The sequence below is a fragment of the Aristolochia californica genome, unplaced genomic scaffold (genome assembly GCF_029961685.1).
Source record: "Aristolochia californica isolate CCGP_79_NKW_82.1479 unplaced genomic scaffold, dmAriCali1.0.hap1 SCAF_11, whole genome shotgun sequence".
Taxonomy (NCBI): Eukaryota; Viridiplantae; Streptophyta; class Magnoliopsida; order Piperales; family Aristolochiaceae; genus Aristolochia; species Aristolochia californica.
The window spans coordinates 8,567,757-8,595,396 of record NW_027181782.1 but is presented as its reverse complement, the minus strand read 5'-3'; the positions used below and the strand labels follow the sequence as shown (position 1 = coordinate 8,595,396).

The following is a 27,640-nucleotide window of genomic DNA, read 5'->3' as shown; positions in this document are numbered from 1 at the left end:
TCATCTCCTTTACCTACTGCTCCCTATTTTCTTCTGGTTTCGACCTTTCGGCCCTCAGAAGTCACAAAGACATGAAATACACTATAAGTTATGAACAAGATAAACTTTTAAACTGAGAACAAGATTTAAAAGCATGACTCAATTGTACAAGACAAATTAACAAAATATTTCTCATGTATAAAAATATTTTTTTATAAAATAGTTTATATTTATTTTCCTCAATTTTCCCTTTAATTATATTTTTAATTCATTTTAAAATTTTAAAGATATATTTTAATTTTTTCCTTCACTCTTCTCCTCTTCATGCTATTTGTTACCTTTTTCGTTTGTCCTTCAACTGTTATTTATTTATTTTTTTCCATTTTTCCCACTCCTTTTTTTTTCATTTTCCTTTTTTTCCTTAATCTCCCATTTTTTCTTTTTTTTTTCCATTTTTTATATTTTTATAAAATATTTTATATTTATTTTACTCATTTTCACTTTAATTATAATTTTAATTAAATTTAAAATTTAAAATTTATATTTTAATTTTTTAATTTTTTCCTTCACTCTTCTCCTCTTCCTACTATTTGTTTCTTTTTTCCTTTTGTCTTTAAACTCTTATTTATTTTTCTTTTCCTTTGTCTCTCTCCTTTTTTTTTAATTTTCATTTTTTCTTTTTTTATTTCCTAATTTTTATTTTTATTTTTATAAAATATTTATATTTATTTCCTTAATTTTTACATTAATTATAATTTTAATTCATTTAAAAATTTTAAATATACATTTTTATTTGTTTTATTTTTTCTTCACTCTTGTCCTCCATTTTTTATTTTTTATTTTTCCTTTTTTCTTCCTTTTTTATATTTTTTTAAAAAATATTTTATATTTATTTCCTCAATTTTCACATTAATTATAATTTTAATTCATTTAAAATTTTTAAATATATATTTTTATTTTTTATATTTTCCTTCACTCTTCTCCTCCATTTTTTACTTTTTCCTTTTTTTGTTCCCTTATTTTTTCTTTATATTTTTGTAAAACAGTTTATATTTTTTCCTCGTTTTTCACATTAATTATAATTTTAATTCATTATAAAATTTCCTTCTCTTATTTTTATTTTTTATTTTTTCCTTCGCTCTTCTCCTCCATATTTTTCATTTTCCTTTTTTCCTTTATTCTCCCACTTTTTCCTTTTTTCTTCTCTTATTTTTCTTTATTCCCTTCATTTTCCTTTTCTTTATTCATTTTCTCTTATTGGTTCCGCATAGGTAAAAAGAGGAGAATGGCATGAGAGGAAGGCTTATAAAAGCCTAGCTATAGGGGAGGCAAAATGTGCTTAATTGGATGGGGTGAATCGGTGATGAGTTTTGACTCTATGAATCGACACTTGGAGACATCCCATCCTGAACTTGACTCCTAACTGTTGTGTCTCATTAAGTTAACGAGCCAGTTCGCGAACTTTCAAACCAAACTAAGGTTCGTTCGAGCTTGGCTTGATAACTTAATCGAGCCTCGTCTAGATCTAGAACTCGGTTCGTGTTCCAGAAATATCGAATCGAATCGAGTTAGAACCGAGTCGAGCTCGAGCTGCTCGCGAATCGGCTTGATTCGATGCCACCCCTACTCACAAATCAAGGAGGGCCCATAGGCCCAAATACAATTATGGCAGGATGGTAAATAAAGGCTCATCTCATAGAGATGACATTAATGTAATTAGGTTAAAGTTCCAAAGTTAAAACCCTGCATCGGCGCTAATAGCCTTAGACCATAACATATTTGGCAATCCCATGTGTAATCTCATGCGTGTAGCATGCTCTCCACACCATTCAGTTAAGGTTTTCCATGAATGGTCTTCTTCATTTTGATTCCATTATTAGCACAGTACCGCTTGAAATCATCATATATGTATTCTCTCCCTTTATCTGATTGTAGACGCTTTACCTTCAAATTTGTCTCATTCTCAACCATTGTTCTCTCTTGAAGGTATCAAAAACATCAATTTTTTTTCATGAAATAAACCCATACCTTTCTAATTGCATCATCAATAAATGTCATATAGTAATTAGAACAACCAAGGGAGGTAACAGTTGAAGGCGCCCGCACATCTGTGTGAACCAACTCCAATTTTGTTGTATTTTGCTCCTTTCCAACCTTAGAAAAGCTAACCCTTTTTCTGTTTGTAAAAAATATAGCCTTCACACAAACTTTTGTTTATAATTTTCAATGTTGGTAGCTTCCCTTTGCACTGAAACACTTTCACTCCCTTCTCACTCATGTGACCAAGCATATAATGCCACAAATCAGAATCAGTAACGGCATCATCAACTACAACCGTGTCTCTGCAACTGGAAGTGATGTACAAAGTTCCAGTTTTAACTCCTCTTGCAACAACCATGGATCCCTTTGTGACTTTCCAGGCAAAAAAGTCACATTATGACATTCATCATCAAGTTGCCCTACTGAGATCATATTACACATTAGTTTCGGTACATTTCTCACCATGTGAATTTTCTACACTGACCCATTTGACATTGTCAAACTGACATTACCAATACAGATAATATCCAAGGGTTCTCCATCAGCAAGATACATGTTCCCTTGATCTCCAACAACATAATTCTCTGTGATCTCACGGTGCACAATGGTGTGAAAAAAAGCTCCTAGATCTAACACCTAAGAGTCAATAGGGCTATCAACTAACAAGAGTAAAACTTTTTTGTACTTCTTCAGTCACCGCATTTGCAACATCATTTTTCTTTTCATCCTTCTTCGGTGCTTTGCAATTCTTCTTTATGTGACTAGAAGTGCCACAATTCCAACATTCCACATTTTTTCTAAATTTGGACTTGCTTCTACCATTCCTTGACTTCCCTCTACCATTGTCTTTGTTGGAATTTCCCTCGAAGTTCCTACCCCAAGTATCGACACTTAAGACAAAATTAGATGTCGACGATTCTACGGAGTCCTTTCTACGAACTTCCTCCTCAAAAATGGTATTGTGAACATCATTAAAAATTAACTTCCCATTGGCTACAGAGTTACTGACCGCAAGCCTCATAGGCTCCCAACAATTTGGCAAAGACGCCAAAAGAACTAAAGCACGAACCTCATCATCAAATTTAATTTGAACTGAGGTTAATTGATATACAATAATGCTAAAGTCATTCAAATACATTGCCACTAATGTATTTTCTGTCATCTTTAAATTGAAGAGTTTTTTTATGAGATGTACCTTATTATTTGCAAAAGGCTTCTCATACATATCCGACAGAATCTTCATCATCCCTGTAGTGGTTTTCTTCGACGACATATTATGAAGAACGTTCTTCGATAGTGTTAACTGAACTACTCCCAACACCTGTGTACCAGTGAGATTCCACTCATTATCTTTCATACCTTCCGATTTCATATCCAAAAGTCGTGAGTGCAACTTTTTACTATATAGATAATCTTCGATTTGTATCCTCTAGTACACAAAATCCATACCATCAAACTTTTTGATTCTTAGTGTTGATCCTTCTCTGCCAACCACTGCTTTCAATCTCGAACCAAAGTTCTAATATCACTTGTTAGGAATTAGTCGCCCTAATTTCAAACTAACCAAAGTTCTAATACCACTGCTTTCACCCCCCACCCCTTCTCCCCCTTCCCCGTCTAGTTATAAAGAGAAAACTAGAACAACCGCTTTACAAGTGTAAAATTTCCAAACTACCCTTGATGAAATAATAGTCAATATATTGTGGACCTTTCAGGGGCTCCCCGCCCCCGTTCCAACCCCCACAGCGACCTTAGCATGAAGGTCAATTTGCGTACCGACTCAGCGTAAGGCATTGATTAAGCTCCACAACTGAACATGATCAATTGTTATTTGTGGTTTAATTGTAATACATGCCTATTACGAGGTAGTGGTACTTAATTGAAAAGTAAGTGAACCTTGCTAAGCTATAAAACCTTGGTGTTCATTGTAATTGCATACTTGACTATTCGTATTGATTGCTTGAGAGCATTGTGATTAAATTTTATAATTGAAATAACCATTAAAATTTGATAAACTTATTTTCACACACCCTAGGTTTATACTTGTGCAACCTACAAAAGGTTTTTATAGTGGTGCAAAACCATAAATTAATAGGCTAATTCACTCCCAAGAACGTTTCACCTTGTAGTTAAATCATTTACTAAGTTTGGGTTGTCAAATAGCACTTACACTAAATTATCTCTAAAGTCAATTATAATGTTTCTCAAACATGGGCTTATGTCAATCAGTTGACCATAACAACTAAATTACAGTAACTCACCTTCACTTAGGAATAAAAAAATAAACTAGGTTATCTACCTAAACCCACAAAAGAATTTCCAACAACAAACTACCCAATCCTGTTCAAACCCATGCAAGTATTTAGAATGGTGCCTCTCTATGCACACCAGGAATAGACCCATGAATGGGATTTTTACTTACACAAGGACTTACAATTCTTCAACAAAAATATTCGCAAGGATTTTCAACCTCTTTCTCTCAAGAATACAACAATTAACTAAGTGGTAGTTTAGATCCATAAAGGATTTTACAATAGTTTCTCCACCATCACACAAATCACTCTCAATCAAGCCAACACTTGCCCTTACATGCAAGAGTTCCTTGCTTATAGTTCAGCCCAAACAAATTACTCTCCAATGGGCATATTTCTTAAATGATAGTTCAAGTAAGCTTGGAAGGGGTGAATAGGTTTATTGAAAATTATGAACTTTTGATTTTTTTGCACAAAAACATCCACAACATCAAGATTTTACAGTAGTTTACAATCACTATCTCATTTGGGTACTCCTCTCCTCTCTTACCTTGGAATTAAAATGTCCACAACAACATCTACAACTTAGAATCACACTAGTTCTATTATAGCACCTACCCAAACACTTTGGGACTTAGCATAAGTAAAAACTCTAAGTAAAAATACTTAGTGTTGACCGTAGGTTGACTCCCATGTTGCTTTTGATGATAACAAAACTTAATTGATCAAACAACTTGAAAATCTAAGTATTTCAAATACTTCATCTTCAAGAGTAAATGCATCTCAAGGTCTAAAGCTGCAAGCCAAACTCAGGACCTCAAGTACCATTAAAGTGCATCTTTTGAAGAAGCATCCATAAGGAAGAAGATAATGAGAAGACTAGAGTTCAACTATAATAGTCAAATATCCAAACTCAATTACTTTTGTAAGAAAATTCTAAACTCCCTTTTTTTTTAATTACATATGTGCAATCAGAGCTTTAGGTCATAATTTCCACTTAGACATGTTTAGGATCATCATAAACATCATTTAGAACTTGCTAGAGCACTTAAAGAAAAATATTCTCATGCTTTAAAAATCAACACTATTGAACTAACATTAGAATGATCAATCGATCATCCTACTTGGATTGATCGATCATTTCTGTCTGGATAGTAAATTTGACATGGAATGATAGATCATCCCACCTAATTGATCAATCAAACATAACCTTGCCAATAGGGGACATAAAGCATGGTCGATCATACTTGAATTGCATAGCTAGAGTGAATTTCGATTGAATGATCATCCACTGGTAATGATCTATCAACGTAACTTTTCAAGGCCAACAGTAACATATTGTTCAATCAATCTATCGATCAATAAGTCACTGCTTGATAAAAAAAAAGTAGTCTTTATGATCAATTGAACGATCAATCACTTTTCAGTGATCGACCAATCAAAGTACTGACTTTTGAAAATGGACAAATAATGACTAGTTTGAGTTGAGGAAGCTATAAATACCCCCAACAAACCGTGTGTAGAGAAGAGAATGATCATTTATTGGCAAATACTTAAACCAATATTCTCTGTCTTGAAATATTCCTCTGAAAGTGCCTTAGAGTGTAAAAGAGAGTTTCACACCTTCAAAAAATATCATTTCCCTTCCATAAATCCTTACAGACATATTGTCAAAAATTCCTTCATCATTTCACATTGTGCTAAAAAGGAAGAGGAAGCTTGAATCTCTCAAGGAGAAGTATCTCTCCAAGTAAGGGTGTGTTTTTACCTTTTTTTATTTGATTTTGGGAAAGGTTCATCTATAACCTATATAATCTAGATAGAAAGGCCTAGCTAGAACTAAAATCTAGCAGCAATCTCTTGGGGAGATTGGCTTTATAAAAATTGTGTATTGAGCTACATGTGACTAAAGGGAGTCGGAATCTCTTTTGTAATTTCAGCTATTGGAGCTTTTTAAATAGTGGAATTTTCCCAAGCAAGGGTTCTTGGGTGGTGACTACCACTAGGGGAACATCATTCACAAAAAATTTATTTGTCCTTGTGGTGTGTGCATGTTACATTTTATCTTTAATTGATTTTATGCATGATTTCTTAGTTACACACATAACTTGCTTTTAATTTGATATTCTCAATTCACCCCTTCTTGAGAAGCCACCTGGGCCAGCACTTATATATATATATATATATATATATATATATATAAATATTACAGCTAGGCAATCTGTCCAAAGTGAGCAAAGAGCAATGGTTTTTGCTTCACCGTTAGCCTCACAATTGCCTCATAGTGGGCTGAACAAAAATCATTATTGGAAAGAAAGGTTTCACAAGTTTCCTAAGTGAAACTACCAATATGTGAACATAATTAATAAGAATATTTTGAACTGATGCTAATCCATTTCAAAAACTTTTGCCAATGAAGATAAAAAGTTGAATCAAAATATGTAATCAGAACTTCAAATGACACAAGTTATTCAACATTGATGTAAAAGCAAAGTTCATATATTTAGCTTACTTGAAGAAAAAAATAATTCAAGTAGAAGGCCTCAATCTTCAATTTTAAAATGTGAGCACAAGAAAACCATAGAGTATGATGAAAAATATTTTGAAAAATATTAAAAAATATTCTACATGTACTACTTGTCATTTTGGTAGGTCACTTACACAATTTGAAGGTCTACATCTGAAGATATTATTTCTATAATAGCTTAGGATTCAATTTTAAGAGTTTGGGGTCGAGTCCTTTACTTTGGGGTCAAATCTTGTCTACTTCAATGGCTCTATTGGAGATCAAATTCTTTGTTTAACTCGAATCCCATGTCTTCTATTGTCTACATGGGTCAACTCCATTTAGAAAGGGTCGAATCCTTCTTGGTTAGCAGCTTTAGTCTAAGCCAAACCTATTTTTAGTTGACTCCTATATACACATATTTCCTACAATGGTCGAGTCCTTAATTAATTCAAAACTTACTATAAATTGGGTTCATCTCCTTGTTCATTGTAGTTGGTTATATGGGCTTGACTCTATCACTCTAAGGTCGACTCCTTCTAGCTTTTCCATTTTTGAATGGGACTTCTAAACCTTGAAATATAGTCATGTACATTATCTCCTTGCTTGGTATTATATATTGTTTGGAAAATATCGTATAATTTTTGCAAGCAATTGACACTAGAGTATAACTTTGTACAAGTATCCCACACTTGTTTAGCAGTCTCAAGATACACCACATTATTTGCATCGGTCTCTTCCATGTTGTTGATCAACCAACTAAGGACTAGTGTATCCTCCTTAAACCACTTGGTATATGCACTGTCTTTCTCATCAAGAAGAGGAGGTGGCTTATTCAAGTGACTCAACAAGTAGCGAGTGATGAGAAATCACTTAATAGATTGTGACCAACTCAAGTAATTTGAGAACTCCTTAATAGGAATTGTGGTGATTTTGATTAGGTCAGTCTTTTTCAGCCATATTAAATCCAATATGTTCAGCCATGAAATATTATCCACTAAAAATAAAATCACCACTCAAAGAGTTTATGAGCTGAAGTTGTAACTTCAAGAATCAATTATACTTGCTGAAATTTCAGCACCTTTCTTTTTCGTTGACGTGGGACAATAATCTCTTAACCAAACATCCTCTTGGGTTTAAAGCCAAAAGATGAATTAAAACCAAGAGAGAATCAACCTAGATTCATGTATAAGGTGCAACAATCCAGAAATAAGCTAAGAGAGCAATAATTGAAGCAAGGAGAGCATATACCAAGTGTTGTTTTTCTTAAATCCAAACCTCAATTCATGCATGCATTTAAAAAGAACAGACCTTCCTTATGCTGGCCCATGCAATCTAGAAGAATTCTTATCATTCTTAATCAAGAGATAATCTCCAAATCCAAAAGGATATCAAATCAAATCATCAAATCTTGCTTAAAGTTGAGTCAATTCCAAATAAGGAAACTTTTCTCCTTAAGTGTGTGCCCCATATGTAAAGAAAACTCAGACTTTGGATTTTCTTTTAGCTCTTGAGTATTTAGATAAATAAATCTCAGAATATAATACTAATTAGAAGGATCAAAAGTGTTTCTGAATTCAGCAATCTTCTTGGCAAAAAGACAAAAAATTCCCTCCTGCCTTGCATCAACCAAGAACCCAATGTGGAGGAAAAACAAGCAGCAAATAGCCAAAAGTAGCACTCTTCTAGGGGTTGTAAACCTAATAAATCATGATATCAGTAGGGAATCAACTAGGCTTGATTCAAATAATTTTCCAAAGATAAAAAATAACATTAAGATATGGAAAACTGCTCCTTAACCAAAACTTGCATGAATGAGAGGAAACGGAATAAAAAACCTTATGTTGATTCAATCAAAGTAGTAGCACTTCATATTCAAGTAATTAAGAGAAAAAAATACTCATTCTCAAAACTTCTTCATGATGTTAATCATCTTAGCAAAAGAAAAGAAGAGCACTTATCATGGAGAGCACGAGTTGCTCAATTTTGATTCAACTCCAACTATGCAAGCTCGATAAAATTGTATGATCAACACCTTAACCAAGGGACTTGGAATCATAAAGCCATAGTTCTTATACCACATAAAATTTAGGATTCCATGGTGGAAGACCTTGATCAAGGACGTGGAGAAAGAGAGGATGAAGAAGAAAAAAATAAAAAGGAGAAGAGAGGAGAAAGAGAGGGAAGGCCGTAGAGAAAGAGGGAGAGAGCTGTTGGGAAAAGAGATAATAGGCTAGGGATGAATTATGAGAAGGGGAGAGGCTTGATGTTATACCCCTACCTTGAGGCTCTTATTTATAGTTGTGGGAGGAGGTTTATAATGACTAAAATGCCCTTAGGGCTAGAAGCTTTATGAAAGAAAAGACTTAAGTCGACATACATCAGCTTACATAATTATACCTTATGACATCCTTATGAAGATCACTTTATTTACCCCTTGTGCCACCTCTAGAAGTGGGGGAAGGGGTTCCCTCTCTTTTTATCATTTGTGCTACCCTTCATGGGTGCCTTCTAACATTGTTAAGTTTTCATCTCGAAACTAATTTTTTCACACTTCAAAGTAAAGTCATCAAATGTCTATTTTTGCTATCATCAAAATCTAGGTACTTAGAGAAGTCTATGAGCTTCTTTTTTCTCAATTTCACAATTCAAACACAATCAGGTAGGAAGACCAATCTTAAGTACCTATTCAATCTAAATACTAGTTCAAATTGTCCTTGAACGACTATGTTTTAAAATAAAAGCCCAAATCAATTTGGATTAATTTTTAAAATAGGGGAATGTCATAGAGTAGCATCACTTAAAAAATTATTTCACAATATGAGCACACTAGTTAGGAATCTGAATCTTTGAGTTCAAATTTGTTGGACCAAGATTAATAAAAGTTTTAAAGTATGAGCTTAATGATGCTTGGGTTTTGGAAGTAGTCCTAAAATAGCAATATTATATAATGTCTCTATCAAATGCCCTAGAAAATAAATATGCATATGTATAGTATGATTTCAAAGTGTTGAAGAAAATAATTTAGCATGAAATATGCTATGTAAAATATATATTTTATAATAAAGGCCTAAAAATACATAGCTCCTTCGGTAAATAGTTTTTAAAAAAAACTCAAATAGTCTCCATATTTGATTTAAAAGTATATGTGTTCTTTGGAGTGGTTATTTTTGTCTTAGGATTCAAGAGTGTGAAACATTGGGGCGACATTGGCTTAAATAGATGAGTTTCGAACATTCAAAAATTGAATCATTAAACTCAAAATGGAATGTTTTTGTCATTTTTAATTCTCAATGAAACCTTGATTAAATTATAATAAGATAGTTAAATTTTTTGTGATGAGAAGTTAATGACATAGATAGTCACTTACAGATTTTGGAGACATATCTTGGCCAAATCAAGTTCCTTAATCATGTTCCGCAACTTTCCAAGAATGTGTCATTTGGTCAACTCTAAATTGGTCATTCAATCTTCATAGGAAGAGTCTTTCTTTTCTTCTAGGCAATCGGCTTAATTTTTCTTAGTCATCTGGTCAATTGGGTCAATGATTTCAAATCAAGATTTTTTTGTCTCATCTCATTTGGTCAACTTTATTTTAGTCAGTCAACTTTCTAAACTACCCTTTTTTATCCATAACTTCAATTTCTTTGCCATTCATTTGTTCTCTCTCATCGATTGTGCAGTTGAGTAGAGGTTCTTCAACTTCTTTTAAGATGTCTCCATGCATTATCAGATTGATTTAGGTCCAGATATTCAACCTTCTTCAAATGATATGTTGTTTCTTCTTTTCTTTTCTTCCTTCATTTGGTTTGCTTTCTTTTTGTGTTAAGCTCTATTGATCAGTTGAACAGTGCTGATAGGCTATCCGAACAGTGATGTTTCTAGTAGATTTATTTATTTCCATATTTGTATGGGTAGTTCAATCAAATCCTTTGTCAATAAAATGATTAGACTACCAATAACTTCCTTTGAAGATGCTTTAGTGTTGCACAATATTTTATATGCATATCATTAGTAACTTAAGTTTTGTTTGTCATCAAAATTATCTCAATAAAGAACTTGAGACCAAAAAATAGTTTTTAGCATCACTAGTCACTTCCTTAGTAGTGCAATCCATTGGCACATCTACAAATGTGTCGTACTTCAAAAAATGGCCTACCACCACAATGATAGCACCAAATTCTTCAACCTTCTTTAGTCCAATGATGAAAATCCATCGAGAATTCTACTACCAAATTCTAAAGAAGTTGGGGGCTTGCTCGATCATTGGAGCAGTTTCTTTTGTTCCATCTCATCCTATTGGTAGGTAAGGCACGTAGGAAGACAATCTTCTATGTTATCCTCCGTATTAGGCTAGTAATAATTGTCCTTCAACAATGCATAGGTGTGTTTGAGTCCTAAGTTCCCAGCCCATTCTATGTCATAGCATTCATGCAATAGCTGCAATTGCAAACATCCATGCAACACGCATACAAACATTCACCTCGTGTACACAAGACTCCCTTGTACAACCAAAATCTTCTTGTCTCCTCATGCACAATAGCATCATGCTACAATCCTTCTTTAACATGTCCAGCTAGTGTGGTGCATACTTGACTTAAGGAGATTGTTGCATCCTATTGTAAGGCTGCAAGTTTAGCATTGCAGGTTAATGTATCAACCTTGTAGTTGGTCCAACCAGATATGTATTCAAGAAGCATGTTGAATTCAATTTTCATACTTGACGTAAAGAGGTTATTGCATCCTATTGTAAAGATGCAAATTCAGCATTGCATCATAATGGATCAACCTTATAGTTGGTCCAGCCAGATTTGTATTCAAGAAGCATGTTGAATTCAATTAGGAAGTATTGTCATAGTGCTTGTTTTGGATTTAATTTTACATAGATTTTGAAGAAAAAAACTTGGGGTAAAATGGTTTGTTATCACAATATCCTTGACCCCAACACGTAGTGCACTATTTTCATCATCTCTCCTTTGCACCATGTAGTGCTTCTCCTTGTCATTGAGTTCTCGGCTTTGATAAATGTCAAGTGATCCTTCTTACTCTAGAACACCACCACTTGTAAATTCAATTGTGGATATCTCAAATGCTGGTGAATTTTGGTAGTCTCAGTATTGGCACCTACATCACTACATCTTTGAGTGTCTCAAATGCAGCTTGGCACTTTTTTAGCAATGCCAAGCTTGTTGCTTCTCGAGAAGATCTATCAACAGTGTTATTATGTCTGAGAAAGCCTCAAATGAACCTTCCATAGTATTTTACTAGTTCCAAAAAACTTTACCGGTCACAAATTTTAGTTGGGATCTCCCATCTCACAATCAACTCAATCTTGCCTTTATCCATTTGTATTTTCTCTCCTCCAATCCAGTGGTCGAGAATTGTTTCTTCTTCCAATGCAAACAAGCATTTTCCTTTCTTGTTGTAAAGTTCTTCCACAAAACTTTGATCCTTTGTGAAGACGTTTTCACTAACTATTTTTTGGAACAGTAATGGTCAAATTTTTATTTTTTTTCTTTTATTTTCCATTAGGTTCCAAACATACTCAACTATTTGCCCAACCCAATAGATATTTCTCATGTTCTAGAAATTCTCCTAATATCCCTTCACCCACAAATCATTGATTTTGGCCCCCTAACTCTGCTTCTTTCCCTTCTTTGAAAAGAGTTTTATCATCACCATATCTTAAAACACTATTATGCAACTAAGATAATATAAGAGGCATATAAAACCGTGTTATAAATACATGAACAGTTAAAATTAAACATTAATAAATAGTTTTGTAGGGCTTTGCCCTTGCCAGGGAGCCCTTCCAGAAATTCTCTATGGCCTAGGCTGAACCCAGGCCAAAGAGGGGGTTTGGAAATAGTTTTCAACCAGCAATTGACGCGCCTCGGTTATAACCTCACTAGCTGCGTCATTGCCCCAAGCGCAAAGATAGACTTCTTTCTTCACGATCATTCGATTTTGTATCCTCTTTCCGCTCCTCAACTTTCTTGTCCTCTGAATGTGGGACTTTTCCTTTCTGATGATACGTTCAAGAGCATCAAGAAATGCGACCGAAAATGGATAACCTCTGTTGGGGACCTCTGTGAGACTGTTTCTGGCGCCTAGAAAAATTTTGAACAATTCAGAGCCGTGCTCATTTACTTTTTTCACTTCCGCATCCGAATGATTAAACTGTACAATTTCGGAGCCCGAAGCCTCTGCGCAGCTGTTTGTGGCGTCACTGCCCTCCATCTTACCTTGAATTCTCCCTGTTCGATTTTGGATTTGCAAAAAGTGCATGCCCGTGTCATCAAAACCGACCTTTATCCGTATGGGTTTCTCGGTGACCGGTTGGTTTCTGCCTATGCAAACTGCGGCCTTTCAATCGATGCAAGCCGGCTTTTCGATGAAATTCCTCGTAAGGATTTGGTATCTTGGAATTCTCTGATTTCTGCTTTCTCGCGAAATAGGAACTACGGAGAGAGTTTGAACATTTTCCGTTGGATGATATCAGCAAACTTGAAGCCCAATTTTGTGACTGTTGTATCTGTGGCTTCTGCTTATGGTAACATAAATGCCCTGGATGAAGGGATGCGTCTTCATGGTTATGTTGAGAAGGCCGGGTTTCTGTCCTTTGCCGAAGTTGTCAATTCTCTTATTACCATGCATGGGAAATGTGGGCTCATTGATTTAGCTCATAAGTTGTTCGAGGTGGTGACAACAAAGAACACGGTTTCATGGAATTCAATTATTACTATTCATTCTCAAACTGGATCCGTGGAGGGTGTGTTTGTTCTCTTTAACTCGATGAGAAGAGCAGAAATAAAACCCGACCGTGCCACAGTAGTGAGTGTGCTTCAGGGATGTGCTAATTTAGCGGCAGTAAGAAAGGGGATCGTCATTCATGGTTACATCGTGAGTAATGGCTTCTCAATGGATACTCCTGTCAAAACTGCACTTATAACCTTCTATGCAAAATCAGGAAATTTGAATTCTTCCTGTGAAATATTTGGGGAGATGAATGATCCTGACAATATAGCATGGACAGCCATGGTTGGGGCTTATGCTGTGCATGGACAAGGTAGAGCAGCAATAGAGGTTTTTGAGGACATGATTATTAAAGGTGAAATACCTGATCATGTGACATTTACACATGTTTTAAATGCTTGTAGCCATTCAGGACTTGTCATTGAAGGAGAAAAGTATTTCAAGGCTATGGCTGAGAATTACAAGATTCAAGTGTCAGTGGATCACTACTCATGCATGGTCGATCTTTTAGGTCGCTTTGGACTGCTAGAGGAAGCACGCCAACTAATAGAGAGTATGACTGTTCAGCCGAATTCAGCTGTTTGGGGTGCATTACTCGGTGCTTGTAGGGTTCATCGCAATATCAAATTAGGGAAGGAAGCAGCAGATAGATTATATGAGTTGAATCCCTCAGATCCAAGGAATTATATAATCCTATCAAACATCTATTCAAGGGAGGGGCTTTGGGAGGAATCATCAAAAGTGAGGGCACTAATGAAAGAAAGAGGACTTGGAAGGACCCCTGGCTGTAGCTTTATTGAATACGGAGGTAAGGTTCTTAAGTTTGTGGTTGATGATAGATCACATCCTGAATCTCAGGAGATGTATGATAAACTAGCTGAACTGACAAGGAAGATGAGTGAATCTGGTTATGTGCCGGAGACTGAATTTGTTCTTCATGATGTTGCCGATAACCTGAAGGTAGAGATGATTAGTACCCACAGTGAAAAGTTGGCAATTGCATTTGGACTCCTGAATATAGGTGCTGGCATGCCCATAATGATAATCAAGAATCTTCGAATATGTGGTGATTGTCACAATGCTGCCAAGTTCATATCAGCAATTGAAAATCGTGTGCTAATCATTAGGGATTCAAAGAGGTTCCATCATTTTCGAGAGGGGACTTGTTCATGTGGAGATTACTGGTGATGTATTAGCAAATCTGTAAAATTTGTATATGAATTTCTGGTCACATGTTTGTACCAACCGAATCTATTAGATCAAGTGTATAGCAACTTTTTCTTATCTCATTCCATGGAGTACTCGGTGACAGAGTTTTTTTATGATGAAGGTGACGTCCTTGTCTAAAGATGGTTGTAAGAGGAGCTTCTTCTGGCTCTTAACATTTAGAAGTGGACAGTACAGAATTGTACTTTTGCTTTCCAACAATACCATTACTATATGGGCCCTGACGTTCACTGTTCTATCTTCCATTGTTTTACTTTTTCACTTTAGTTAATGGAATCTGGAGAAAATGTACAGACAAGAGAAGTATAAATTGATGAATCTTTTTTAGTAGGTCTACGAGCTTTAAGTAGTTGAGATTTTTTTGAGTCTTTGGAAATGCTTCCTATATTAGTTTTATTGTGTACATTAGAAATTTTATTTATATATTTTTTTTGTAACACTAAAAAGAGACCCTATCTTCTGTAACATTTGTTTAAACTCAGCACTTGTGCAACAAGACAAGTAGAGCATGTGTGAACGATATGTTTCTTGACAAAGCAACCAGTACTAAAGAAGAAGCAGTTTCTAAGGCAAGTACATGTTTAAACGATACTTGAATTTTTAACAAATTTGATTTATAAATTTTGCCATTCTGCTCATCTTTCTCTTATCTTTTGCAAACAATTCCTTGTCCGCAACTAATGCCCCACAACAGGCGAGGCTCGAGGGCATACCAACCTCTACTTTTGAGCCAAAAGTGGAGACTACACAATCAGTAGTGAAGAGATGAGAACTTACAAATTTCTTAGCACCACTCAAGTGTTGGAAGACATCTCGAAGTGGCATTAAGGTAAATACTTTTTCCACATCAAGAAGGTGGCAAATGATGTAATTTAAAGATCTTCTCGTAAGGATGACACATTGGTGTAATTAAAGAAGATGATGTATGTCTACTTATGTCTTTTCTTTTTTAGAGCTTATAGCCTTAAGGGTATCATTGTAAACTTCCTCCCTCAACTATAAATAGAGGTTCAAGGCGTGGGGTAGATCATTAAGTCTCCCCGCTTCTCTTTTAAATTTGTCCTTAGACTTTTCTCCCAAACTCTCTCTCTCTCTCTCTCTCTCTCTCTCCATATCTTTAGCCGTCCCTCTCTCCTTTCTCTTCTTTTTCTTCCTTCTTTCTCTCCTTTTCTTCTCCTCTTCTTCTTTTTCTTCTCTCTCACCACCTTGTCATAGGATCCTAAATCCAACATGGTATCAAAGTTGTGAATTTAGGATCCTCAAGTTAAGATGGTGCTTAAGTTGTTTCGTTGATCAAACCTCACTCATGAAGCAAGGTATCAAGCCAACGACAAGATAAATTTTTTATATCCATTCTTTATCTCCTGCTTCAGATATGATTTCAGCTACTTCCTCCTCTTCGTCCTAGATCATCGACTCAAAGGCCTCCAAGCATGTTACAGGTAATAAGAGCTTGTTACATTTCATATCTCCATGTCTATCAGACAAGTTTGATACCGTAGCCGACGGATCCCACACCAAAGTTCTAGGGAGGGATCCTCCTCTATTACACCATCACTTCCGATTATTGATGTCTTATTTGTCTCTCAACTCCCCTTAATTTTGTTATCTGTTACCCAGTTAACCAAACAATTTAATTGTTCCATCATCTTCTCACCTTCTTCTTGTGTTTTCCAAGATCTAAAAAATGAAGCTGGTGATTGGTAGCAGCCATGAACAAGGGGGCCTTTATTACTTAAACTTGCCTCTAGTCATTACGGTTTCCACTTCTTAGACAGAGGCAAGGTTATGGCACAACCGGTTTGGCCATCCATCAATAGCTCGCTTCAACACTTTTTTCCATCTTTAAAAAATTTATCAAGTGTAAATTGTGAAGTCTATCAGTTGAGCAAACACCAAAGGACAACATATTCTCCTTGAACTAAACTTAAAAGTGTTGCTCCCTTTTCATTAATTCATCTTGATGTATGGGAACCCTTAAGTATCTCGAACATATCTCAAGTTTAGTATTTTTTCACCTTTGTTGATGACTTCACTCGAGTGACATGGCTATTTCTATTCAAAGAACGGCCTGAAATTTTTTCCATATTTTTATGTCCTTTCATGCCATGGTGTCCACACAATTTGGAAAGCAAATACAAGTGTTTCGGTCAAATAATGCCAAAGAGTACCTATCTAGTGAATTTCAATCATTTCATTAGGATTATTCATCAAACATCGTGTGCCTACATCCCTCAACAAAATGTTAGAGCCGAAAGAAAAAACTGGCATCTCCTCGAGGTAGCTCGTGACCTACTCTACTCTGTCTAGGTGCCTTACTTTTACTGGCCTCATGTCATTCTTACAACCTGCTTCCTTATTAATAGGCTACCATCTTTAGTACTTATCCGTAAATTTCCATACACATTGTTATTTTTGGATGAAAACCCCTTCTCCCTTCCTCTCAAGGTTTTTTCTTGCACATTGTTGAAAGACACTGACAAGCTTAGTGTCATTGTTGTTAATATCTTATGTTTTTTGTCTCTTCTTCACTCTCTCTAGGGTGAAGGGTATACTTGTAATTTATGTACTCTTGACATCTATAAATAAAGGCTAAGGGGAAGGGTTTGGATATCTTTCACAACCCTAATTCTCTTCTACACTTCTCTTCTCCACATGACCACTTCTCTCCCTGTCTCTATCAGACGTCCTCACTTCTCTCCTCTTCTCTTTTCCTTTTCTCCTTTTCTCTTCTCCTTCTTCCCTCTTTTATCTAACATTTTAATTTGAGGGTCATGATAGTATGGAATTCTAAAATCAACATGGTATCAAAGCAGTGATTTCAGGATTCTAGTTAGCTTCATTGATGCTCCGATTATGAGACATGAAGATGCTGGTTTATGTTGAAGATTTCATGGGAATTCTGTTTGAAGAAGATTGCTATGCGGACCCAAAAAAGATAAGTTTTTTTTTCCTCTTGACTTATCTATGAAACAGTAGGTTTTGCAAGTTGGTCTTTGATACCTATTTCATGCCTGAATAAATTGTCTCGTGGTATCTACTTCAGTAAGGTTAGTGCTTCTTGTTTATAGAAAACAAGAATGACGCAAGAAGATATATGAGTTGTAATCTACTGCTATTTGAAGATATGTTGAGATCTTCTATTGACCTATTTTGAAAGTATATTCATTGTTGTTGTTGTCTTCCTTGCTTGAAATTATACTCCTTATGCTTGCTCGTGATTACTAGACTTGTCTGTGAAGAGTGGTTAAGACTGCTTTGCCTTGTTTTGCTTTGCTTCCTTGCTTTTTGATGCATTGTGCAAGAGGGCCGATTAACTCGTATGTTGCAAAACTGATCTCTTTGTTCTAATGACTTTATATCCAAGGCACAAGCTATTAACTTGTATGTTGCAAAACCAATCTCTGCATTACAATGTTTACTTTGCTGCTTTACCTTCAAGTTCAAGAGGGATGATCTTTCTTGCTTTCTCACAACAACATCGGTTCATCCCATCTTCTGGTGCAAGAGCTGTCTTCTCATAGCAACATCGATTCATTGGTGATCTTGTGTGAACACGTGTGATCCCAGCATCATCATTCCTTGTGTGATCTCATGTGAGAAGAAGGATAAATCCGGATCCAAAAGTATTCTTTGGTTGACAAATCTCATTCTGCATGGAAGATCTCAAGTAGTTTGGTATTCGGCCTAGTATTCTGTTGGAAGTTTCCCAGAATACGGTGGGCATATCTCATTCTATTGGTTGGCATATCTCATCATGATTCTATCATTCCAGCCCCATATAGCAAAGATCATTTTGTTAAGAAGATTACAGCAAGGATCGTTTTGTTGGCATCTAATTTATCTTTGGAAGATTTCTTTTTGATTTCCTTCTATCAAGGATCTACTATTTTCCGTTGCTGCATATACCAATATCATTGTTGTTTCTCTATTGGAAATATTGTCTTCCATATACCAGGAAAGAATTGATCCTTGCAACCGTCTCATTGCCAGCCAGATCGTATCTCTCTTAGTAGCACATTTTCGTTGTTGTTGCCAACCAGACTTTGTTGTTGGTGTCTTACCGTCTGGCTTGGTATCACAATATCTCATATGGCTTATATTTCTCCATCTGGTACTCATCTACTCAGTTTGTATTAGGCTTATATTCTTGATTGATACTCAACCAAATTTGATAATTAAACTAAATCCGATAATCATAGTATCGGTAGCTTTGGAGTCAACTAAATCTGATAACCATAGTATCGGTAGCTTTGGAGTCAACTAAATCCGAGTCTTTGGATTATATTTCCAAAGTCTGAAATCGAACCCAATACGTACAACCATCTTGGTCTCTTGACTTGGCTTCACTCAGAATCCTGACTCAGTACCTTACTCAGCTTGACTTGGTCTCTTCACTCAGTCTGACTCAAGACCTTGGCTCTACTAGACTCGGCCTAACTTGGGATCTTACCCCAGCTTGACTTGCTCATTGTGTCTCATTACCTTTGTTGTTGCACATAGGGTCTTTTTAATCAAGACATTTTGTTGAAGAAGAAAATCCTCGAATTGATTACCTTGGATTATTACTCACTGACTATTGTCAACATGCACTACGATGGCTCTTCAAAACTGTTGGAGGATATGATGTATCTAGGGTGACACTAATGTAATTAGTTTAAATTTTTTGCCTCTTATTCACTCTTCTTAGGGTGAAGGGTATACATCTAATATTGATACTTTTGATGCTTATAAATATGACTTATGGGGTAGGGTTTCCTCCTCTCTTTGGACGTGTGTCATATTCTATTTTTCTTCTTTCTTCTTTCTTCTTCCTTCTCTCTTTTGCCTAAAGTTATTACTTATGGATTCCTAGAAAATCAACATGGTATCAAAGCAGGTTTTGTTAGCTGACTCGATCAACCCACAGAGACAATGTAATCCTTTTATGATTTATTCTCTCTAATAGTTTAGCTTCGTATTTATCTTTTTTCTTTTTTGTGTCCATATGCCAGTTGTTTTCTTTGTGTTTTCACCTATATACTTGGTTTTTAATATTTCAAATTATATATTGACAAAAATATATTCGAGTATACTTTCCAAGGAAAAATTAATTTTTGAAATTGGGGTTATCTACAAAGAGAGATCGATATTTGAAGCAATAAAGGTCAGACTACAAGATAGGTTCAAGCAGCAGCAAAAAGTTTCAACTTTCGAGCCATTTTATAGTATCAAGAACGAGACTTTATACAGAGAATTATATATCAAAAGAAAGATAAATAAGTCTATTTTCTTACATATTCAACAAATTCTTGGTCTAAGTATCTTATATGGATATATTTATCTTGGAAGATTTAATGGTCATGTTGGTAAAAAGATAAAAAGTACTTAGTTCGGCCAGATTACAGAGACCAAAATATATTATATTATTTATCTCAATAGAAGTATATTTTATGAAGAGAATTTATTACTTGGATGAAAATTATTTAAGTCTAGTTTCCTAAGGATAAAATTTTATGTCAATTTGATCTATATTTAAGGATATATTCCCATTGGAATAATCAAAGGCCATGTTGATAACCTATTGCATTAAAAAATCCTAATTTAAGCCGAATTTTTTTTGTGTCACTTTTGAGTTGCTATTATTGATCAAAAATATCAGGAAAATATCTCACTTACCTATTTTTTTAGGTTACATTTGTCCTACCATCCCTTTTTTACTCTAACATACCCCTTTGGGCCAACCTCTTGTGTGTTGCTTTGGTTGGTTTACCTTTTTATATATATGGGTGTTTTTAAGTCCATTGAGACTTTTTCTTGGTACCCTTGGGTTTTTTTCGCTGTCTTTTGAATAATAGATATTACCCACTTTAGTGATTATTGTCACTATTTTTGTTCGAAATCCCTTGAGGTTGGTTTTGACTCTTGTTTTATTACCCATTTTTACCTTTTGAGAGTATCCAGTTTTGTAGTTATCCTTGGGACACCGTGATGGAGGAGATTATTACTACATCTATGTTATTTGTTTCAAGTTGAGATCATTGTCATTACCTCCTAGCTTGAAGGGGAGAAGTAGAAGAAGAAGTACAAAAAAGAGGTATTTTATTCTATATGTTGTGGTAATTTTAATGTGACAAAAATATTCAAGAAAGGGGGAGCACAAAAGAGGAAGTTTTTCCATCTATAAAGAAATTTTTGTAGCAAAGAAAATTGAAGACCAAGAATCATTTTCATTGCAAACTGGAGTTATAATCTCTAGCTTGAGGGGGAGTGTTGAAGAGAAGATATGGAAGCCTCTTACATGACTCTCACAGTAAGCAATCTCACAAAGCCAGAATTAATATGGTGGAGTCTTACAAGAGTCTCACAAAAGGAGGTCTCACAAAAGAGTTTCAATGTAAAGGTGTTTTAGTTATGTTAGTCTTCTATTTATATTGAGTTATTTAATTATGCTAGGACTAATCTTCAAGTGTTAGAGTTTGGGTGTAATTGGGACAAGGGTAGTTTAATTGTAATTGGACTCTACTACTTACCTCTATTATAAATAGGGGCTCATATACTCTTATTACATTAAGTTAATAAAGTTTTTTTCTTTTCCATAAATTCAACAAGAATACCTGAGGCCAGAAGACTGTCTCTACCGAAGAATTTGCACTATTTTAGAAGATAGTGTCTGATGGCTTATACAAACAGCCAGGACACCTCCAACAAGATTTCTCCTATTGCTGCTACTTCAGTAAAAGGTATGGTTTCAGCTGCTTCTCCATCCGGGATCATTGGCTCTGGGGCCTCTGAGCACTTTATAGGTAATGATACCCTCGTGAATTCTATATCTCCTTGTTTACCTGACAAATTTGGTTTGATAGCTGATGGATCCCAAACCAAGGTACGTGGGGTGGGGTGGGGTACATATATGCTATACCTACTCTTCATTTAAAAGATGTCTTATTTGTTCCTGAGTTTTCATTAAATCGTTTATTCATTAATCAACTCACAAAAAAATCAACTATTCCATCACCTTTTATCCCAATTATTGTGTTCTTCAGGATATGAAGACAAAGAAGGTTATCGGTGGAGGCCGTGAAAGAGGGTGACTCTACTATCTTGATTCACCAGCACTAACAGCCACCACTAATTCTCAACATATGGCTCTTCAGTGGCACAATAGGTTAGGAGATCCATCCCTTCAGTCACTTAAATAGATTATTCCTACATTACAGTACATTTCCAGTCTCAACTATGAAGAATGTCAAGTGAGTAAACACCAACAAAGTACTTATTCTCCTCGTCTTGAAACCAAAAGTGTTGCTCCATTTTCTTTAGTTCATATTGATATATAGGGCCCTATGAACATCTTAAATGTTTCTCGGTCAAAATATTTTATTACTTTTATGGATGATTTCTCTCAGGCTACATGGTTGTTCTTATTAAAAGAAAGATCAAAAGTCTTACATCTTTTTAAGTCTTTTTGTGTCATGGTGTCTACCCAGTTCAACACTACCTTAAAGATTCTTCACTTCAATAATGCCAAGGAATATATGTCTACAAACTTTCAATCTTTTTGTATGGACAAATGCATCATTCACTTAACCTCTTGTCTACACACCACAACAAATGGTGTAGCTGAAAGAAAAAAATAGACACTTGCTTTAGGTTGCCCGTGCTCTACTCCATCCTATGTGTGTCCCTCATTTATATTGGTCCCATGCCATCCTCACAACATGTTATCTTATTAACAAGTTACCGTCTCTAGTTCTTGTCAACCAGACACCATATCCTCATCTTTTTTCCTAGTGATAACTTGTTTTCTCTTCCTTTGAAAGTTTTAGTGTGTACCATTTTTGTTCATAATACTTCCCCCATAGTACTAAATTGGATACCAGGGACATTAAATGTATTTTTTGGGGTACTCTTGTACTCAGAAAGGATATGTAATTTACATTTTGTCTCTTTCGAAACTGTTTGTTTATAGTGATGTCACATTCTTTGAGGACCAATCCTTTTATCCATTAACCGGTGCCCCACCTAGTTTTTCTGCAGTCAATGAGTTTCCTAAACCTATTGTGCCGATTGATGACTCAGTAAGTCATGGCTCTATTGTTGTACTTGCCTTGCCCCCTGGAGCATTGGCCAACTCTACACCTGTGGAGTCTCCACATTCCTCTGAGGTAAGCTCTCCTTGTCCAACCCCTATTTTTGGTCCTCCATTTGATACTCAACCCATTGTTCTTCGAAAATAACCAAGGGCATGTACCCAATCTTCTACCTTTTAATCCATTGCTCATTTTTATCCAACCATCGTTTATCACCATCTTGCTCTCAATTTCTTGCCTCTATTTTTTCTATTGGTATTTATTTTTATTAGGAGGCCCTATAGAATCCAGGATGGAAAGCAGCCATGGACGAAGAGATGACATCACTTTACGAGAATCAAACATGGTGCCTTGTTTCCCTGCCATCTGGAAAAAAAATCTGGTGGGTTGTAAATGGTTCTTTACAGTCAAACAAAATTCGGATGACACAATGGCCTGCCTTATGGCCAAAGTCTATACCCAATGATATGGGATGGATTATGAGGAAACCTTTTCCCTAGTCACCAAGCTCAACTCGATGCATCTCTTATTATATCTCGCTACTAATTCTCGATAGCATATTGTTGATTTTCAGTACTCCATGGATTTTGCTCATGGAGAAAAGGAGAGAAAGTACATTGGGAGAAAACATAAGGAATAAAGAGGTTCTGAACTTGTGTCCTAACCCTCCCCTTGAAGCTCAATTTATAGATCGGTACAAGTAATATTACAAGAATACCCTTGGAACTTAAACTAATTACATCAGTGCCATCTCTATGAGATATCTTTATTTATCATCTTGTCATCACTATATGGGCATGTGGGCCTTCTTCTCCATGGTTTGTGGGCCTTGAGCCCATCTTGCACATTTCTTGGATGTGTGGGCCTTCCTTGGTCATATGGGCTTAAGCCCATCTTTCAACACCCCCCTCAAGCAGGGGGTGAGAGAACTTAATGAAATCCCAGTTTGCTGCAAATGGTGTATAGGATCTTCCCGTATAAAATGGCAATCCACCATATCTTCCAACAGTCCCCCTCAAGCTGGTGGTCTCTTCCAAGAGGCCCAACTGGCATAATATAAGTGAGATTAAAATCACTCCTAGTCGTAAGACATTGCTCCATACTCCAATCAAATAACTCATGTTGGATGTTGGACACACTCCTATCTTTTGTAGGTAGTGGGTCTATGTGCATTACTCATAAGTGTAATTAAACTCCTCCATCACCATGTCCCTCCACAAGACACCAACTCTCAAATGGTAGGAGTAATAAATGCCAATTAAGGGGGGTAACGGGTAATTAGCCAAAAGATAATATTTGGGGACCACTATGTGCTTTCTACTTCATCAAAATAACCAATACTTAAACAATCAGCAACTAAGAAGTCCTTCAATAATAATGTCTCAATCAAAGAGATGCAATAGCAGCATGTGAAACGGGCCTGGGCCCAATAAAATGTACCAAATAATGAAAATCCAAGGACCCATAAAATAATCCATTGTGAGTCCATCAAAAGGTTGTGCACCAAATAATATGTTGAACAAGGAATAACCTGTCAATACTTCAAAATAATAATCTAGCCAGAGACAAGGAACCGAGTTGAGAGAGGAAATGGTATAAACTCGGTACTTGGACTAATATAACAAAAGCAGAGAGCAAATGGACCAAAGCAAGCTCAATTCATTAAAGATAATGTCCTTGCTCCTGATAACCTTATGACTTTGGTCATCCCAAAAGCAATAACCAAACTCGACCACAACCAATAAAGAAACATATCTTAGATTTAACATCAAGTTTATTTCTAATAGCATAATCAATATGAATATAAGAAACACTTCAAAAAACTTTCAAGAAAGAAAGGTTTACCTCTTTGCCTCTTCTGGTATTTTTCAATCCAATGGTGTTGAGGGACCTCTGTTGATCAAATAGGCAGCGGTGCTAATAGCCTCAGACTAGAACATCTTTGGCAATCCCGCATGTAATTTCATGCTCATTCAAAGTTTTGTCTATCCTCTCCACCACACCATTCTGTTGAGGTTTTCCAAGAATGACCTTCTTCATCTTGATTCCATTATCAGCACAGTACCGCTTGAAATCATCATGTATGTATTCTCCCCCATTATCTTACTGCAGACACTTCACCTTGTCACATTCTCAACCATTGTTCTCCATGTCTTGAAGGTATCAAAGACATCAGTTTTTTTTTTTTCAGGAAATAAACCCATACCTTTTTGCTTGCATCATCAATAAATGTCATGTAGTAGTTAGAACCACCAAGGGAAGTAACAGTTGAAGGCCCCCACACATTTGTGCTAACCAACTCCAATTTTGTTGTCTTTTGCTCCTTTCCAGCTTTAGAAAAGTAAACCCTTTTCAACTTAGCTAAAATACAACCTTCACACAAACTATTATTTATAGTTTTCAACCTTGGTAGTTTCCTTTTGGACTAAAACACTTTCATTCCCTTCTCACTCATGTGACCGAGCCTATAATGCCAAAAGTCAGAATCAGTAACAGCATCAGCAACTGCAACCGTGTCTCTATAACTGGAAGTGATGTAAAGACTTCCAATTTTAGCTCCTTGTGCAACACCATTAAAAGTCACATTATGACCTTCATCATCAAGCTACCCTACTGAAATCAAATTACGCATCAGTTTTGGTACATGTCTCACCTTGTGAATTTTCCACACTGACCCGTTTGACATCCTCAAACTGACATTACCAATACCGACTATATCCAAAGGTTCTCTATTAACAAGATACACCTTCTCGTGATCTCCAACAACATAATTCTCCATGATCTCAAGATGTGTGGTGGTGTGAAAAGAAGCTCATGAATCTAATACCCAAGAGTCAATAGGGCTATCAACCGACAAGAGTAAAGCATCTTGTACTTCTTTAGTCACCACATTTGTAGCATCATTTTTCTTTTCATCCTTCTTTGATGCTCTGTAGTTCTTCTTTATGTGACCAGACTTGCCACAATTCCAGCACTCCACATTCCTTCTGAATGTGGACTTGCTTCTTCCATTCCTTCACTTCCCTCAATTGTTGCCCTTGTTGGAATTCCTCTTGAAATTCCGACCCCTAGTATCGACACTTAGGGAGGAATTAGATGTTGAAGATTCTCCAGAGTCCTTTCTATGAACTTCCTCCATAAGAATGGTTTCTTGAGCATCTTTAAAAATCAACTTCCCGTTGCCTATAGAGTTGATGACCACAACCCTCATAGGCTCCCAACAAATTGGCAGAGACACCAAAAGAATTAAAGCAAGAATCACATCATCAAATTTAATTTGAACGGAGGTCAATTGATTGACAATCATGCTAAACTCATTCAAATGCGATGCCACTGATGTATTTTCCGTCATCTTTAAATTGAAGAGTTTTTTCATGAGATGTACCTTATTATTTGCGGAAGGCTTCTCAAACATGTCAGACAGAATCTTCATCATCCCTGTTGTGGTTTTCTTCGATGCCACATTGTGAGCAACGTTCTTCAACAATGTTAAATGGACTAATCCCAACACTTGTCTATCGAGGAGATTGCACTCATCATCTTTTATGCCTTCTGGTTTCATATCCAGAAGTGGTGTGTTCTCCTTTTTACTGTACAAATAATCTTTGATCTGCATCCACTAGAATGCAAAATCCGTACCATCGAACTTGTTAATTCCAAGTGTCGATCCTTCTTCGCCAGCCATTGCTCTCAATCATGAACCAAAGCTCTGATACCACTTGTTAGAAATTAGATGTCCTAATTCCAAACTAAAGAGATCAATAATAATAATCATGAAAGAAAGGAAATGCAAGTGCAAAAACCAACAAGATTTATACAGGTTTGCCTCAAGGTGAGACTACGTCCTATCTTCCATCGATGCAATAATCCACTATGAAGATGAAATAGTTTACAAGAGAAATTGTACACACTTACAAGTGTTTTCTCTTACCTTTCTCAAACTACAACTCCAACTCCTTCTCGGATATGATAAAACCCTAACAGTGGCACCCCTCATACCCCTAGGAGGGGGGCTTCCCTCCCCCTTCCAAACCCCCACCGCGACCTTACTGTAAAGGTCAATTTGCGTGCCGACTCAGCGTAAGGCATTTATTAGGCTCCACAACTTAACACATGCAACATTTCAAAAGATGATTTTCTAGAAATTTTTCTCAAAGAATTGACAATCTAGTCTGTTTAGCTAAGGGGCAAATCATGCAATTGTCTATATTACAAGAGTTTTTTTATTTAAAAAGGAAAATGAAATGGTTACTTTATTTGAAGGATGTTTGAGACGTTGATACCAAATATCAAATGAAGAATGGACGAAATAGCAAGTGATTTTTGTGGTTGATCAAGGTAGTAGAGACCCTTTCGTTCAGTTCGTGTCCCAATCATCTTCCCAAAGCGTGGGTCCTATATTGCACATAAACCAATAAGGAACACTATGATACATAGAGAATGACAGATAAGTTTGCTTATGGAAATGAGATTGAGCTGAAAAATGGGAACACACAAAACATTATTAAGAACCAAACTAGAAGAGAACACCTCTTGACCAATATGTGTAATATTGGCATGAGAATCGTATGGTAAGTCTACTATTTTATTCTTAACAGCTCTCTGTTACAAAGTGGGACTCACCATGGTTGCACGGGCTGGTGGGACCTACCATGAGAATGAGAGATGACATGATGAGTCATCACACGAGCTGGCATGAGTTGAAAAATTTGAAGATCAAGCAGACCCAAAAAGATACCACGAGCTAGTATCCTTATCACATGAGATAGAAGATCACGTGGGACCCACAATGATAACCACGAGTTGGC

General features: G+C 35.9%; 1 protein-coding gene and 1 non-coding gene across 2 annotated transcripts; one reads left to right on the top strand and one right to left on the bottom strand.

The window, feature by feature from the left end:
- Window positions 1-12,574: 12,574 nt before the first annotated feature.
- On the bottom strand, window positions 12,575-12,716 carry LOC137945079 (U4 spliceosomal RNA). Its single transcript, XR_011110899.1, has one exon. It is a non-coding gene; the product is annotated as a U4 spliceosomal RNA (small nuclear RNA).
- Window positions 12,717-12,870: 154 nt separating this feature from the next.
- On the top strand, window positions 12,871-14,887 carry LOC137944777 (pentatricopeptide repeat-containing protein At5g40410, mitochondrial). The gene has a single exon (XM_068790526.1). It carries the CDS (start codon window positions 12,949-12,951, stop codon window positions 14,719-14,721), a length of 1,773 nt encoding a protein of 590 aa, XP_068646627.1. The 5' UTR covers window positions 12,871-12,948; the 3' UTR covers window positions 14,722-14,887.
- The last annotated feature ends 12,753 nt before the right edge of the window (window positions 14,888-27,640 follow it).